The following is an 18,124-nucleotide window of genomic DNA, read 5'->3' on the forward strand; positions in this document are numbered from 1 at the left end:
GCTTGGACACTCAGCCACGCCTGCTGTTCAGCTCTTGCAGATTTATCATTTGTGGATAGGTGAAGAAAAACGACTCACTAAAACGGAGATATTATCAGTGCTGCCAGCAAAACAGTGAAAGGCTCTCTGCCCACCCTGTTTTTTTGTATAAAGTCAGGTGTGTAGCTAGCAGCCCTGACTAATGATTGTCATCAATCAAAGGCTGTGACAGCTCCAGCAAAGAATGTGTTCTCCTAATGGGAGAGTTGATTAAACCAGGAGACACTAGCAAGAGGCCTCTTGAAACCCTGCCTGTAGAAGGCTGCTGAACCTTCTTGCTGCTTCATACTGCCATGGAACCTGGTAGCCTTTGATGCAGTCATGTGCACTGACCCACTACCTTTGAAGTATAGTGCAGAGCTGTCAAAAGCGGCAGGCTATTATCACTTCACTTTCAGTCCATGCATTTTGGGTTCTTCTTGGAGGGATTCTTAACCCTTAAGGAACCAGCTAAGCACCTGGGAATCTGGCTAATTTCCAGATTTTTTTGGTTGGTGACAGGAATTGATGTGCCATGGAGGAAAAGGTTTTCTGGCTGCTTCAAGGCAGGACTGGTTGAGACCCTGGGGACAGAGCAAGTGTTGACCCACCTTGCACCTGCTGGAATCCCCTCCTCCCTGAGCCTGTGCTCCCAATGTGACCAGCCTTGCCTGGCTGTTGCTTCCTGCCTCCTCATTCAGCCTAGGAACCGGCCAGGGGAAGTTGGGTTACACAGGATGGTCATTCCCAGAGCACAAGAGTCTTAGATGGGGCTGCAGTGGGAAGCAGGAAGACACCCTGAGAAAGACGTGATCTAATGGTGTTTCTGGCCATGTTGAAACCAAAACAATGGCAGATTTCCCATCAGGTTTCTACCCCACAGAAAGTTCAGGAACCCTCCTGACTCCAGGGTTCTTCTCTGAATTGTTCAGTGACTCCAACCCCCACTAACAGGCAGAAACCCTCACAGGCAGTAATCCAAGGATTTGCAGTTTGATTTCCCTTCTCTGTCAACAGCTCCACCATTCTCACCCAAACTCGCACAGCCTTAGTGAATGACACCCTTGATTCTTCCTCCCTATGCCCAAAGTCTCTGACTATGCCCTGCCATGTTCTCTTATTTATCTTTATTTCTACCGTGAAAATCACACTAGTACCCCCAACCTCACCTCCAAATCTATCCTTCCTCATCACCATAAACCTGACCCAGCCCTGGATCTTCTCATGATATGCTATTGTTAGCTCTTCTATCTGGCATCCCCACTTCTCCTCTCTCCCTCTTCCAGTCCACATAAAATGCAGTCACCAGAATGATCTTTCCTTCTCACTATTCTTATAATATCCACAGCAGCTATTAGGCATGGATCATACAGGCAAGCTACACAGGGCACTGAGTATGTAAGGGCACCTCTGGCTCAGCTGTCCTCCCACCCTGCATTGCCTGGGAGCAGCACCCGTATGGCTGCAAGCCCTCATGGGTGCCCACCACCCTGCATCAGTAGCACATGAGAGCTGCGGTACAAGCACAGCTCCAATTCAACTGCCTCCCCTCCACCACAGCTTTTCAGAAGGGGGAGATGTCTGTCTCTTTAAGGGCACGCTCCATCCCCAAAGACATACTGTACCGGCAGCCAGGGCTCAGAGCCACTGCACCACCCCAGCAGCAGCAGCACCACCACCATTAGTGACTGTCCTCACTGCCATGATGAGAAGGGCATTTCCTAATAGGCTGGAAAGCCCACAAGAGCTCATGTTGAATGCCATATTTCAGCAGTTTGGCATCTGGTGCCAGTGGAAAGCAGGAAAAAGAGACATACAAATATTTTAAAAATGAAGAATCAAAATGTTTTGAACTTCAATTAAAAAACAAATCAGTTTTGGATTCAGTTAGAAATCTGGGCAAAAGTCTAGGTTGCATCTTACTGTATCTGAAATGTTCTGCTAATCCCTAACTAGAAGTCTCACCTGGTACCTAAAATCAGGTTGTGGCTTGCTTCGACTTTCCCAGTCAGTTGGCATGTGATGCAAAGAACACTTGCTCCGCAGTCTCTGTTTAGGATGCCAATGACAAAGGGCTGTGTCTGTCCAATGAGTATGTAATACTCTCAGGATTCTGGGTTCATTATCCCTGCTCATGTCACTTTCAGATTCTTCCATTTTTGTTTTATTTGCATTTGATGTGCCTCCCCACTTTTTTGTTTGTTTTTTTGCTTGTTAAAATTAATCAAATGGCTCCATAAAATCATTAATAAAAGAAAAGCAGCCACTTACTATTAGTCTCCTTGGCATTATTTACTGTAACATAAGCCTCCATGACAGCACTGAGTATTAATATGCTGTGATAAATCACTCCTGAGAAATTCTGCTGGAGTTTGGAAATTATAAGAATGTGGCATATAGATCAGAAACTCCAGAATTCACCATGGTTGCTTCAGCTGACATCACACAAGCGGGGTTTGTTTCATGTGTCTAATGCCATCTTTAATAATCAGGAACAGTTCCTGGAACATGTAATAGAAACTAGCAGTGCTTGAGACCACCTGAAAGGTTGCAATGGTTGCCAGGGCTATGGAAGTGGGATTTGCAGTAGGAAATTGCTCAGGGTGATGTGAGGATTTGCAACCGGGGGAAAGAGCCTAGCTGTAAACAACGTGCTGGGGAAGAAGTTTCATTTAATGCTGAAAACTCGAAGAACCTGGAATTGTACATACAACTGTACCTTTTTTGCTCCCTGTTCCTCTTCAACACCATCTCCTATTACAACATACACGGCTTTCCTCCCAAACCTCTGCATTATCCGTTCAAAACAGCTCTCTTTCCCTGAGCAACAAAAGAGAAGAAGTGTTTGTTATCTAAGAGAACTGGGCAGCCGGGCTGGAATTCAGCTGTGAGGGCTGGGGCAGAGCCTGATTTCATTTGTTTCTTTGCATTTGTAATTTGGTTCTCAAATTAAGACTTAGGCAACATTCTCTGAGATGCCATCACACAAGCTAGCAGCATCTTCTTTACCTACCTAGTGTTGCCAACTCCCTTGTGTTTACCACAAGTCTTGTGATTTTTGGTGTATTTCTTAAAGCCCCTGCTGCTGGAGACATGCAATTCTCTGGGAATCTCAGGGCTTGTCTAACAGTGGGGTAATGTGCACTACAGGGGGTGTGATTTCTAAAGTGCACTAACATGTTGTGCAATAATTGGTCTGTATAGACCATGCTGGTGTGCACTAAAGGTTCCCTAGTGCACATTAATATATCAGTACTATGTTAAAGTGCATTAGGGAATCTTTAGTGCGCACCAGCAGGGTGTACCCAAACCAATTAATGCACAACATGTTAGTGCACTTTAGAAATCACCCCCTACCCCGTAGTGCACATTACCCCACCATGAAGACCTCAGCTTTAATTTTAAAAAGAATAAAGTTTCTAGTGCTCATGATTGCAGAGAAAAGCTTGAAAATCTGAACCAGAAGGCTCAAACATCAGACTGCAAATAAAAATAACCCAACATTTATCATTTTTAAATCTCTTGATTTTTAAATCAATTTAGTGTTTTGTGAATACTTGGCGTCGGCAACATGGCAAATATGATTTAGTGTTTAAGTCCAACAACCTAGGACAACTGTGAGCTATCCAGTAGGGCTGGCCAAAAAATTTCCACCCAAACTGTCTGTTAGAAAATTGGGCTTTCTATTACACAGGATTTTTCATGAAAAGTATTTGCTTTCTGCAGAAACATTTCAATTTTTGTCAAATAGTATTCAGCTGAAAAACTTCCAGCTTTTGGTCACAATTTTTTTTTTAATGAAAACTTTTTTGTTTGTTTTGTTGTTGTTGTCGACATTTTCCACTTTCAACCTTCCTTGCAAGCTAGTTCTATTGGTGCGGGACAGCTTTGTCATTTTGAGGGAGTGCAAGAACCTAAGAGGTGCTAGCCACAAGAGAAGGTCAGAGGTTCAGGGAGCTTCTGGGTATGTATTCACCACAATATAAAAATAATTAATAATATCACAGAAGGGCAAGAAGAAGGGATGTACAGCCTCTGGAGGAGGTTAGGGTTTTTTGGATATTAGGCCTCGTATAATTCTTGTTGGCTGGATGTTAGTGTGGCGTTGTGAGAAGCTGAAATTCACATTCTTATCCATATTTTTACCCACAAAGGGAAAGCAGATAGGACTATCTGGTCATTCCTGATGTGGCAATATGATATAGTAGTGCTGCTTAACATACATTTACAAAACAAATTAGAAACATTAATCTTCACTGCACCATGGGAAGTAGCAAATGATCATCACCTCTGTACATACAGGGAAACAGGGACCCCCAGAGATTAAGGCCAACATTCTCAAACTTTTTTAAATTTTAAAAGTTTTAATTTAATTGATCTGACCACGGTCACACAGTGAGTCACAATGGCAGAGAGGATGAGATCTTGGGAGTCCCTGGTTGTTAGTCACATACTCAGAACACTAGACCATCCAGCTTTCTCTATAATCTCTGCATCTTTACTTCTGGTCACTGTAAGAATGAACTCGCCAGACTCCTGACCAAGACTTTGGAACAATCAAAAAAGTCTCCCCCCAGAAAATCCATCACAGGTTTTATATTGAGCCTGGTGCATGCAGAGGGAAGAGTTTAGTGGGAACAGCATGTATACTCGTGTGGTGCAGATGTGTGATCCATGAAATTCATAGTTATGTATCTCAGCGTTGAGTCCATATGCTTTGATTTAAAGGAGCTCTCAGTCAGCTGTCAAACAACATTATTACAAAAGGCATTTCTTTTGGTGCTCACCAAGTGTCTCAGCCTTGCAAACAATGAGCTTATCTGCCCAGCACTGCTGTGAGGTAGTTGAGTATTATTAGCCCCAATTTAGCGATGGGAAGCTGAACCACAGAGAGCTTAAGTGACTTGCCCTGGATCATACGGAAATTCTGTGGCAGAGTCAGAAATTGAGCCTGGATCTCCTGTTTCTCAGTCCAACACCTGAACCAAAAGACCATCATTCTTCCTTCCTTAGGCCCTGTCTACATTCAAAGATTGTAACCAGATATAGCTGTAAACATGGTCTGTGTTAGCAAACAAGATCATTAATATCTGCTAGCAATCACAGCACATAACCACAGCTTTTCTATCTTGATCCATGGTTGCTTTTCTATAACGGGTCCAGTTCACTGTCCAGCCCAGCCCTGCAGTGTAAACAGGACCTTTAGCCATATTTATGTAACAAGTTCGATTAGAATTCCTTCCTCTCAGATGTGTGAGATAGGGTGTCCCAGAACATATGGCCCACAGGCTGCTAATGCTGCTGGGTGTGCATGTCTCCTAGGCACTGTATCGCCCACTGAGACACTATGGGAGATTCGTCCCGTGGTGCACTGATACAAACATGGGCAGTTAGTATGTTAGATGTGGAGGCACCAACAGGAGGATCATGTAATTGTGTTGTGAATAAAGCTGCAGGAACACAATTCAACCGTGCTCACTGTAAGTGGATCAGATTCGAGGGCCACAACCTGGTTACAAACAGCCAACTGCACTTTAGACAAGGCCTTAGCTGTATTGCTCTTACCTGTCTTTGTTGCACTGTAGATGTTTTCAATGGGGAAGACTGTGCCCAGTCCATATAGCAGCACTTTAGCAAGAGCTGGTATGAGTTGAGTTGTGGTGACCAACACGTTTACACAGTTAGGCCTAGAAAACAAAGTGGATAGTTGGAATTGCAGTGAGTGAGGCAATCTGTGTCCTTTTCTCCTGTTAGCCTCTGTGCTGGGAGCACAGGGCAGGATGCAACCGGAGAAAGCTCCAGAGAAGTTGGTGATTATGTGATGGAAAATGACTGAGGTTTTTTGTACAATCTATTATTAATTTATGAGAAATGAAATCATTTAAAGCAAACCAGTGACGAAGACGGAGACTTACAGTGTATATCGCAACCAACCACTGAGGTGCTTTAAATGGTGGTAAATCTCCAATGTCATTTACACTGGGTCCCTTGGGTGAACTAAGTCAGGGCTAGTAGTGCTTCTATTTCCTCTTACTGGTCTCCTGCAAATCTGTTTAGTACCTTCCTGGGAATGCTACAAATGGGGTATCCAGCAGCAAGGCAGGAAAACCAGCTAATTTTCTTTTGTTTAGTCCTTTGTATCAGATTGAGCTCACCCCTACCCCGGATAATACAAATCTGGAAAACATGTGCAGATGGGCCTCCCACAGATTTGGCCAGCAAAATCCTATAAACGTGCCCTGGTTTGTTTGGAGGAAAAGAAGGGAAGCAAAAGAACTCTTGGATCTCATATGTAGGTGATTCCTTAAGCTGTTCTTACCGGGAATGTATCAAATTCAGGGCCTTGAGAGCATGAGTGAGCCAGAGATCAGTCAGAGCTTCCAGTTCTGCTCTTAACTGCAGCCAGGTTTCCCTCTTAGGAGCTCCTATTAAACCTGCAAGCAGGGAAATTAAGCAACATTATTTGTAGCTGCACGGAAAGGGAATGTCTTGCACAGCTTAGTACACAGTATTCCAAAGGGCCTCCTGCTCTCTCCTGGCCATGTTTGAATCCTACCTCTCAAGCTGCTCCTCTTTCATTCCTGGTGGAGACTCCTTCTAATCCTGCTGCTATGGAGTGTGTCAAGGCTCTGCCCTGAGTCCCCTTCCCTTCTCCCTCTTGAACCTGCTGCTAGCCTTCTTTTTGGACATCGCTTCAAAGTAGATGATGCCCTGAATGCCCCCAATGTTTCTGACTCCTGTTCATCCATTTCCCTCATTCCACCTCCCATCTTGACCCCAGTCTCTTCTGCACAAGTCATGAGTTAAGGGGCTTTAATCTGTCACTGGTCTCCTCTTCTTCAACCCACTGAACCTCTAGATGGCTGCTGTGCAAAGTGTTTCACAACTAAGGGCCTGTTGTATGGAGAAACCTTCTCTGAAATACATTCACTGTTGTGGTAGTTAGCACTGGCATATTTAGCCAGTATTTTGCTCAGCTCTGTCTCTGTGGTTAGCAATTTGCATGGCTCAGTTAGAATACTTTTCTGAAATTTCCCATAGAACTAAGCAATAATGATTGAGGTGCCGGGCATTTCCTGAGAATTAACGACCACTGCGGAGGGGATAGAGGTCTGAGCAAAAACAGACTGTTGGGTCCTGCAGGTCATTAATCCCCCTAAAAATCTGTCCACAAGGTCGTTATTCCCAGTATATATGGGAAGGTCATTATTCCCACTAAATACGTAAAAGGCAAATATTTAAAATACCTTTAGGAATATTATTATTTTTGGTTATATGTTGTTCTGGTTCTAGTTCTGAGACACTTGTGCTGACAAAATCTCAGCCCAGCCTAAGCGAGAAACTGGGCTGTGAGATCAAGGAGGCTAGACCCATCCCATTGTCTTATGATATCATTTTGATGGGATGTGGGATAGGGAACTGTGACTAAGGAATACTCTTTCCTTCCGTGTACACCAGAGCTCATCTATGCATCCCTCTGTGTGAGACTCGAGATATTGGTTTTAGGTTGTTTGAAGGGTGCATTTGTGTTTTATTTATCGTTTGTTTGGGGAGGTGATGAACATAATGTTTTCTGCACCAGCTCTGGTGTTAATTTATTGGGTCACACAGCTTTCTTTTGGCAAAGATATGTGGTTTTAATTGTATTTGCTAGGGATCCCAAGGACTTTGGAGATGGGATGCCCTTTAATTAGATGCACAAATATCAGTGTGAATGAAATGTACATTTAAAAAAAATTTTTTTTTAAATAACCTATTGCCATGGGTTAGGGAATTAGTGCCTAGGCCGTTATTATTGGAGTGCTGAATGTGCTAGGCCCTGTACAATAGAAAACAAAATTAGCCCCTCCTGAAAGATCTTACAATAATTTCATTTAGAGTAGACACAGCACGCTGTGTGTAAGGCTCTTAAAGCAGGGCTTGATTTCTCCTCTCGTGTACAGGGGAACAGGCATGGGGAACACAGAACTTTACAGAGCCCTCTTAGGAGCAGCAATATTTCATTTCCTGCTAATTAGAGATAGGCCTGAACCACAACCTTTTGTCTGATCAACTCCTGACCTTGGGAAGGGCGTGTGACATCTAGATCCAGATTTTGTAGCTTGGTCCACTATCTCTAATGCCTTTCACGGGACCTCAGAGCACTTGGCAAAAGCTAACCAAGCCTCACAACACACCTATGTGAGCTAGGTATTAGCCCCAGTCTGCACATGGGAAAACTCTAGTGTAGACAGGCTGCAACTTACCCACCCTGTTACAATGTGACAGAGATGGGAACAGGATAAGGAGCAGTCTTGATACCCAGTCCCTTGCTCTGACCATTAGATTGCGCTTCCCCCTATAACAAATGAGTTTGCTCCTTGTTTTTGGAGTGCCTAGGCTATTCTGTCATGACCACTGTTATTTAAGGATAACACTGCTGAATTCTGCTGAAACGCTTGCCTAGCAGTTCAGTTCTCCAAAGATCAAGGTGCCCTAAGTATGCTGCTTGCTATACACCTACCTTGTAGTGTTTATCCTGCTGAACAGAGAGAGGTTTTTTTGAGAGATGAAAGGGGCCATTCCCCGGTGGAGACACTCACCTCCTACATTGTTTTTGTAGGTATTGTACATCTCTTTCACCCGACGGTAGCGGAATGCTAATTTCCTCATCCAGTCAACTCCCCCATGAACTCCAGAGCCCAGACATAGATTTGCACCAGCAGTTGAACTGTGAAAGCCATCTGCTGAGAAGTTATATGTGCTGGTGGGGGGGGGAAGCAGGGGAAAGAGGAGGAGGAAGAAACGGGAAAGAGTGTTAGTGCAATTATATAATACAAGGTTCCTTCCAACAGGGTTTAGAAACAAGTGAAGGGGGTGAGGGAAGAGGGACACCAGATGTTGCTGGAGAGTAATGGAGGCAGCTGGTAAAGCACAGGAGGAGGAGGAATAAATTTCTTCTTGCCCTACCGGTGTTTCTGGTAATACCTATCAATTTGTGTGTGCTAATTTATTTGTTGGGCTAAATCTTCAGTCAATTCCCATTACCACTCCTGCTGAATTTGTGGGTACACCTATTTGCATGCACAACTCTCCATCAGCCCCCCAACACACACTTATACAAGCAAATTAGGCGGACTGACTTAGAGGGCCATTTTTTTACACAAATGCAGGTATGTAATTGCATGTGCATTTTACAATTGTGCATCTGATGGTTTTAAACATCTGGCGTGATAATGCCAGATCTGTACAATAAAAGATATGGTTTTCCATGTGCGACTGGATACAACTACTGATCCTATATGGGGATTAACGGGGTGAAAATTTTGGTCCATTAATTTTGACAAGAAAAACCTATTTTCAGGCATGAAGAACTAACAGGATTGCCAGAGGTGTGGAGCCCAGCACTGCTCCCATATAATATATGGAGATATACTTATCTCATAGAACTGGAAGGGACCTTGAAAGGTCATCAAGTCCACTCCCCTGCCTCCACTAGCAGGACCAAGTACTGATTTTGCCCCAGATCCTTAAATGGCCCCCTCAAGGATTGAACTCACAACCCTGGGTTTAGCAGGCCAATGCTCAAACCACTGAGCTATCCCACCCTGCTCTTCATGGCTAGTTTCTACACATCTCTGAAAACAATGAGGAATTTATGGGGCACAAACAGTGAAAATGCCTTCTGATGAAGACATCATACATGTTGGTTACTACCACCCATTCATTGTGCGAGTCTTAGAACTACCTTGAACACAGAGAAAAACAGGACTGTCCTCTACATGAAAATCACAACTGGGCACTGAATCACTATGCATGCCTGGCTTACTGAAAGACAGATGCTAATGCAACTATCTGTCTGCAGAAATACTCAAATCCTAAAGAAGGTAATTCTGATATAGACCTTTCTGATTGTTTGGCATTATATGTTAATACCGGGCTTTGAACCTGTTTTAGAACAAGAAAATAATTAACAGTGGAATGAAAGAGCAGTGGCTGCTTACAACGCATGGTCATAAACATTCTCCAGCAAAATCTCTTTAACGCCGCCCAAGCAGAGCCCAGAAGAAGAGAATAAAATGGGTATGGCATATAGGAAAGACGACAAAGGCCTTGTCTATGCAGGAAGTTAAGTCAAATCAACTAAAGGTGAGAATTTAAAGCACGTTAAACTCCTGTGTGATGTGCTCATTCAGAAGTAAAGTGACATTTTATTTTAATTTAGCTTAATTCACTTCCCAAAATTATTTTGGCTTAATTTCCCTAAGCATATGAGAAGTATGTGAAAAGCAGCAGAGATCTTTTGGGCTTGGGCTTGTTGCAGGATGAAAAGAGATGCTGTTAGCAGATTGCTTTCCCATATACTCTCAGAACAGGCAAGGATTGTTTGCACTAATTTACTTAAGGTAAAATCCAGTTTATCATTTATATATATGTGCACTCATACTTGGATTTGCTATGCAGTAGAGCCTACTTATAGGCTAATAAAACAGCCTGAAAGTGTCCCATTCTTTCAATACTTTGCAAAGCATAAACTACAATCCCAAATGACATAAGACCTCTTCTCCAGGGCCGGATTAATTCAGAGGCTTTAGGAACTGCAGCCCAGGGTCTCGGGCTAAGGGGGGGTCCCACAGGCCAGATATGGCCCGCTGCTTCTTTTCATCCAGTCCACGGCAAGTCTCCATGCCGTGGGCCGGACACCAATCCCTGAGCCTCGACGCCCCCGATAGGGCTGGCACCGCAAGTGCCAGCTCACAGATGTGCTCCTGCAGCCCTTAGGCGAGGGCATTCAGGGAATCTCTGACCCCGGGCGCCAGTGCCACAGCTCCCATTGGCCAGGTACCGCAGCCAATGGGAGCTGCGGGGGCAGTGCCTGTGGGCACGGGCAGCATGCCTCGCGCAGAGCGGTCTGGCTCCTCTGCCTAGGGGCCGGACGTGTTGGCCACCTTGGGGAGCAGAGCAGTGTGGAGTCAGGGCAGGCAGGAATCCTGCCTTAGCCCTGCTGCACTGCTGACCAGAAGCTGCCTGAGGTAAGCGCCTCCCAGCTGGAGCCTGCACCCCACACCTCCTCCTGCACCCCAACCCCCTACCCCAGCCCAAAACCCCCTCCTGCACCCAAACTCCCCCCCAGAGCCCGCACCCCAAACCTCCTGCTGCACCCCAGCTACCTGTCCCATCCCTGGCTCCACCTCAGAGCCCACCCCCCCCAGCTGGAGCTGCACCCCCTCCCACACCCCAATCCCCTGCCACACCCCTGAACCCACTCCCCCACTCCAAACCCGGGGCCCCACAAAATCTAATAGCCTCGGGCCCACAGGAGAGTTAATCTGGCCCTGCTCCTCTGAGTGAAGCTTTTCTGGGTGGAGAAAACTGCCTTCCCTATGAGGCTTCCATAGTACTCTGTACCATGTAGCTACATCCATTCATCATATAAACAACCCATTGGAAAACAACAGAGTGTAAATATAGGTCCCGGTTGCCATACAATGTAGGTGAACAACTGCACATCCAATTTGTACACACAATTACTGTGAATGTACATCCAATGTACACACTTGGCAAATGCACGTGCAAACACTTTGGTAAATACACATGCAAATTTATCATGTGCATGATTACCTGATTTATATACACACAGTATTGGTGTATGCAAATTTGGAGTAATATTTTCATGACAAAGCCAATTTTTACTGGTCTACCTGCCATTCACTACCTGCTGGACACTAAAAATCACTCCTTTAAATCAAAGAGGACATTTTATTGTGACACTGAGTTCTGGATGTACCATTCTGTGCTCTGTGATAGGTGATAGATAAGCCTAATTGCAGGGTTGTTTCACTAATTGCAGGGAATATGTCTAACACCTTCATGAGTTTCTGGTAGCAGTGATCAAAGGTACCACTTTTTTGGGAATAATATTCAGTGCAGCATGAAATAGTCCAAAATGCAGGACTAAATTTTCAAAATACTGCACAGTTCTTAGCCATGAAGCTCATGCCTGGCGTAATCAATGCTGTGACCATGGAATTGTCAACATATCCCACATAAAGAAATGTCACATGGAAAATAAGTGGCTGGTTTGCATAGCATTGAGGCAATTAATTCTCAAATTATATAGCAAGTAGAGGAGGGTGATGTGTTAATAGTACAGTTGCCACAGTAATCTTGAGATCTTACAATAAATAACAATACTGTAACCAGGAGTCAATTCCAGTGGAAAATATGATAATTACATTGTAACCAGGGCCAGCTCCAGGCACCAGCGTAGCAAGCAGGTGCCTGGGGCAGCCAAAGAGGGGGGCGGCACATCCGGCAGTTCGGCAGCAATTCAGTGGCAGGCTGTCACTCCCTCTCAGAGCAAAGGACCTGCCACTGTATTGCCGCCGTAGAATGAAGGGGCGCTAGAGCTGCCCCCGATTGTGATCGTGGCTTTTTTTTCTTTTTTTTTGCTGCTTGGGGTAGCAAAAATGCTAGACCCGGCCCTCACTATAACCCACAATCATACGATTTCCTTGTAACAACACAGAATATGGGGATACATATAGGACCTTCGGCTGCAAAAGTGGGAACTCTCCCATTAGTTTGGACAAAGCTCCTGGGAATTCTGGGCCTGAGTTTCATACAGTCCAGACACAGCACTGCACAATTCTAAGCTCAAGAATGGTTTTGAAATGGTTTGGTCCAATCTACGTTGGCTGGCCAAACCCTATTTGAAACTGGCGTAGCTGAGTTGAGTTCAACCCATTTTCAAACTTGTTTTCCAGTATGGTTTAAAGTTTAGTATGGACAGTGCGTGAGAGTAAGGCCTGGGCATATTAGTGTGAGAAAGAGGAGTTTTGTGCTCCCATGCGTTGATGAATGCAAGGAATGTGGACGGGGAAAACAGCAAGATCAAGAATGTTATTTATATTATACCATTGCTCATTCTCAAGCCATTTCCAAGGAATTGTGGACTGTTTGAGATGGAGGTTCCAGTCCAGAGATTACCTACCTTAGATCTTGTCCATTGTCATCTGATGATACATCGTCTATGTGTATTTGGTCACAATCCTGCAAAGCATAAACAAACAAAAACAAAAAAATCCAAATGAATCAGGAAATGATATTGCCTTGGAATAACAAATTTGAAGGAAGAATTTTATCATAGAATAATCATAGAATCATAGGACTGGAAGGGATCTCGAGAGGTCATCTAGTCCAGTTCCTGCACTCATGGCAGGACTAAGTATCATGAAATGAAAAACACATTAAGGACAGATATTAAGGTAAAATCAGGTCCCCCCGTATTGCTAATACTCTCAACAAATTCCAGTCAATTGATTAGATTACAATCCAATTTCAGATGCTGCTTGGCCACAACATGAATAGAATAACTGTGCCTAAGCAAGAATTGTCTGAGCTCACAATAGTTCTTCAATTGCACATTAAGGTGAAAGTTCTTCCTCTTCATACAGAAATGTGTAAAGCTGATGCAAAGGAACTTATTTGTCTCTTAACCAGTAAAACAGAGAACCATTAGTAGTTTACATACATTGTGTGGTATCTGAATCAGCAGCCTTCCGCATTAAAGAGCATTACTGTACCAATAAGAATATTCAGGCTTAATTTAAGGGAAAGAAGAAACACCCTTTTTCTAGGTCTTTCCACAGAAATTTCCTGTCTGAGACCTGTCTTGCTCCTATAGTGTTTCCCCCAGTGCTTGCTGGGGCTTTACCCTCTCCTGTCCATCCACCAAGAGAAGGGACCCTGTCAGATCCCCATTCCACAGACAAAGTTGAGAAATAATACACATAAGTAATAAGGAAATCACCACACAGGAAATTTAAACTGAATAGATTATGCACTTGGAGCATGAAATATGTACTCTAGATCGTATCATCTAAATTCTTCATTGTTTGAGTGGTGAAGGCTTTACCTCAAAATCTCAAGAAATGTTATTTCTATGGTTTCTTTCTCTGACTTGGCATGATTAAAAAGGGGATGGGAAGAAAGTCAGGGAGCCTTTTTCTCTCTCTCTTCTTTGAGTCTTGCAGGGAAAGGACAATGTATGTTGCAAAGGCCCTTGGAAGTCAGCAGATATTGTTCTGTTTTTTTGGCTGATCTTCCACTGAATTACAGAAGTGGACGGGGACTCTAAGCAATATCCATGATACTTAATGTGGTTTTATCTGCTTCACTAGTCACTCTTTGTTATCTACAGTATGAAGCTTGTAGTAGTCTCTTTACACAGCCAAGGATTTTCTATTTAAATCCACTCCTTCCGCCAACACACAAAAAATCTTGTGGCTAGATTTCCAAAGGGAGGACATCACAAACGTGCCTTCAGAAATGCATGTGAGACAGTTCTGTTCACAAATCCTACATTTCTGCAGATTGGGTACAAATTTCAAAATCACTTAAGTGACTGAGGCCATTTTGAAAGTAGAACTTAGGCCCATTTTCAAAAATGATTAAATTGCTCAAGTGCTTTTGAAAATTCTACCCACCATCCCTATCTAGGAAGGCAGAGTTTCCTGAGCTGCAAATGCACTTGAGGGTTGTAATGCGATGGAAGTACATATGATTTTGTGCACACACTTTCCTTTGAAAATGTAGCTCCAAAATTTCAAGAACCATCATGTCAGAGATGTATTAATGCTGCTTCCCTTATAGTATAATGCTGGATCCCTTATGATACAAGTCCTGACTTTTGCTGAGTAGGGGTTTCTAAAGTATCTAATCCAATGGGTTCCCATCTCCTCTGTTCCTTGCTTTATAATTGAGGCCCTTGTTTTAAGTGAGTGTCAACTCTACAAATGAGAGCTGAGAAAATAAATTAATAACAGATCTCTGCTGGCACACGCCCCCATTCTAAAATTAAAAAAACATTCCCAGCAGTGGTTGTGAGCTGTGAAAGCCACGCTGGAATAATATTGTCACAGCCCACTCAGCTTCAGTTGCATTGTGCTGTGCATTATGCTGTGCATTATGTAAGGGGAAAGGTATTTGTGGGGGATCTGCTTTTCTCATTTACGAATGAATTGTTCTGTACACTGAAGTGTGACAACAGTAGCTATCACATTTCTGACTTAATAAAATACCATGACACTTGGTGAGACGCTACCTCATAGTCCACCAGCCGACCCTATCATGTTACTGGGTAAAACACAGAGAAGCTGAACAAGGCAAGAATGTAGACCGTGCTTTACTACTTGGTTACCAGACTAATTTTTCATTCTCACAGAATTTACTAGAGACCTTAGTGAGAGGGGAAGTAGGACAGGAATATCTGGGCAGCTGAACAGAAGATCCAGATTGTTTGAATGAAAATCAGCAATGAGGACATTTCCGAACCTTAATTTTCACATCTGTTGGCTTTTTTAAAAGGATATTCTGGGATCTCATAGAGCTACCATGATTAGTATGGTGCACACAGGCTATACCTGATTCAGGAAATATAAAGGCCCCAACCACCATAATGAGCCCCTGAGAACTGAACCTTTTCTAAAGTTCTGCAATGTTTGGACCATTCTTTTATTTACTTCTGCATCCAGGTGGGACCTGATACAGACAAGCTAAAATAACAGGAAACAGCCTGTGCTCATGATACGTCCAAATTTTACGAACGGCTCAAGAGGTTTGGAGGAGGATCCAGACTTATTTTCTTAACCAAAATAAACCAGAACTCTGAGCATCTTGAGGGTTCACGTGCCCTTACAATTGACATCATGATGTGCCCCTTAATGTTTTCTCCATAAGTACTGTAAATATGCAGTTCTCCCAGGTAAAACAGCCAATGACCTCTCATGTATGTGTAGACTACAACAGGTGATATTTAGGCTATGCTTGGTTAAACAAACAGCTATCCTTCACTGTAGCAATAGAGCCACTGAACAACACTCAGAATGCTTAGCCCCCAGGGATGGCTCCAAAAGGTAGGTTTATAAACACTGTACTAATCTCTCTGACACTTGCATGTTTTTCTGTTTTGCTTTTCTAGACTGCCCACCAAACAAATGTGTAAGAGAGGGATGCACATCTTTCTAGATAGAGATGCATAGGGAGCCAGCAGGGTCTAGTGCAGGGGTAGGCAACCTATGGCGCCTGTGCCGAAGGCGGCACGCGAGCTGGTTTTCAGTGGAACTCACACTGCCCGGGTCCGGGCCACCGGTCGGGGGGCTCTGCATTTTAATTGAATTTTAAATGAAGCTTCTTAAACATTTTAAAAACCTTATTTGCTTTACACACAACAATAGTTTAGTTATATATTATAGACTTATAGACAGAGGCCTTCTAAAAACATTAAAATGTATTACTAGCACGAGAAACCTTAAATTAGAGTGCATAAATGACGACTCGGCACATCACTTCTGAACGGTTGCCGACCCCTGGTCTAGTGAAATAAGCATGGAACTTGAAGCCAAAGGCACCCGGGTTCTAATTCTGCTCCTGCCTTGTTATATTGCCTTGAACAAGTCATTTATCCTCTCTGCTCTTCCATCTAATAAAATGGAGAATGGATAATACTTGCCTTTCAATGGAGGTGTGAGAATTAGTTCATGTGTTTGCAGTGATTTGAAGAGGTAAAATGCTATATGAGACCTATATATACATAATATTCTGTGTCGCCTGCATTTTTAGACTGCAGGCATATAAACCCAGGCATCTAATTTGTGTGCATCACAATAACTGTGTATGCAGATGATCAGTTACACATCTAAGCAGAGAGACAAGGTGGGTGAGGGAATATCTTTTATTGAACCAACTTCTGTAGAGGGAAGAGACAAGCTTTCGATCTACAGGTCTGAAGACATGAAAAAGAGCTCAGTGTAGCTTGAAAGCTTGACTCTTTCACCAACATAAATTGGTCCAATAAAAGATATTGTACCCACGTAGTTTCTCTAACATCCTAGGACCAACATGGCTACAACACTGCAAAAAAATCTAACCAGTCATTTGGGCAACAACACTCCTTGAGTTTGCAAGCTAACCATGCAAAAGCACACACGCATTTGTGCACACACTTCTAAAAATCTGGGCCTTGTGTGACTGCATCTGGGTTGCACTGACAACGGGTCCCGATTGAGGTGACATTTGTGTCACCATGTATGATGGGAATGCTGCACCTTGGAGAGCCCTCTTGAGGTCCTGGGTCCTCTGTTATGGTTCACACACAGTACTAAGTCTTGCTGCCCAGGACAAAGAAATAAATCCCACTTTTTACTCAAGCCAAGAATTGGCTAATCTACAGTGAGTTGTATAATTGTGTGCAACAAGGAGGCAGTCGGCAGACAGTGATCAGGGGAAGGCTCTAGGTCAGAGGTGGGAAAACTACGACCCGCGGGCCACATCCAGCCCGCGGGACCCTCCTGCCCGGCCCCTGAGCTCCTGGCCCAGGAGGCTAGCCCCCGGCCCCTCCCCTGCTGTTCCCCCTCCCCCATAGCCTCAGCTCACTGCGCCACCGTACAATGCTCTGGACGGCGGGGCTGCAAGCTCCTGCCGGTGCAGAGTATTAAACTGCTCCCTGTAGGAATGTGCTAGTGGTAGCAGTTACTGATACGAAGGCTTGTAAGAAAATGCTATTCCGGCAGCACAGCTGCAGAGCCGCGCCCTGACCCGGTGCTCTGGGCTGTGCGGTGGCGTGGCTGGCTCCAACTGGGTGACACGGCTGCCTGTCCTGCTGCTCTGGGGGGCATGGCTGTAACGCCGCCAGCCACCGGTGCGGGGGGGTTGGGGTCAGGGCGGTCAGAGGGCAGGAACAGGGGGGTTGAATGGGGGCAGGGGTCCCGGGGGGGGCAGTCAGGAAGGAGGGGGGGGTTGGATGGGGCGGCAGGAGGCAGTCAGTGGGCAGGTCCTGGGATGGTCAGGGGAAGGGGAGCGGGGAGTTGGGTGGGGCAGGAGTCCTGGGGGGGGGGCTGTCAGGGGACGGGGGGATTGGATGGGACAGGAGTCCCAGGGGGGCCATTAAGGGGCGAGAAGTGGAGGGGGGTCGGATAGGGGGTGGGGGGGCCGAACCACACCTGGTTGTCTGGGGAGGCACAGCCTCCCCTAACCGGCCCTCCATACAATTTCGGAAACCCGATGTGACCTTCAGGCCAAAAAGTTTGCCCGCCCCTGCTCTAGGTTCAAGCTCCTCCTGTCACCA

The 18,124-nt window shown here is 44.7% G+C and overlaps 2 protein-coding genes across 5 annotated transcripts in view; one reads left to right on the forward strand and one right to left on the reverse strand.

The window, feature by feature from the left end:
• The window catches only part of LOC128846308 (uncharacterized), a 304,287-nt gene that overhangs the window by 25,813 nt on the left and 260,350 nt on the right, over positions 1-18,124 (forward strand). The gene's annotated exons all lie outside the window — the stretch shown is intronic.
• Positions 1-18,124, reverse strand: part of EYA2 (EYA transcriptional coactivator and phosphatase 2) — a 154,316-nt gene that overhangs the window by 4,948 nt on the left and 131,244 nt on the right. For all 4 annotated transcript variants that reach the window (XM_054045313.1, XM_054045311.1, XM_054045312.1 and 1 more), the window contains 5 exons: positions 12,992-13,050; positions 8,601-8,761; positions 6,338-6,452; positions 5,584-5,705; positions 2,738-2,838 (listed from right to left, as the gene is read on the reverse strand). In XM_054045313.1, coding sequence (XP_053901288.1) covers positions 2,738-2,838; positions 5,584-5,705; positions 6,338-6,452; positions 8,601-8,761; positions 12,992-13,050 — 558 coding nt within the window. The remainder of the gene's footprint in view (positions 1-2,737; positions 2,839-5,583; positions 5,706-6,337; positions 6,453-8,600; positions 8,762-12,991; positions 13,051-18,124) is intronic.

Source organism: Malaclemys terrapin, chromosome 12 (assembly GCF_027887155.1).
Source record: "Malaclemys terrapin pileata isolate rMalTer1 chromosome 12, rMalTer1.hap1, whole genome shotgun sequence".
Classification (NCBI taxonomy): domain Eukaryota; kingdom Metazoa; phylum Chordata; order Testudines; family Emydidae; genus Malaclemys; species Malaclemys terrapin.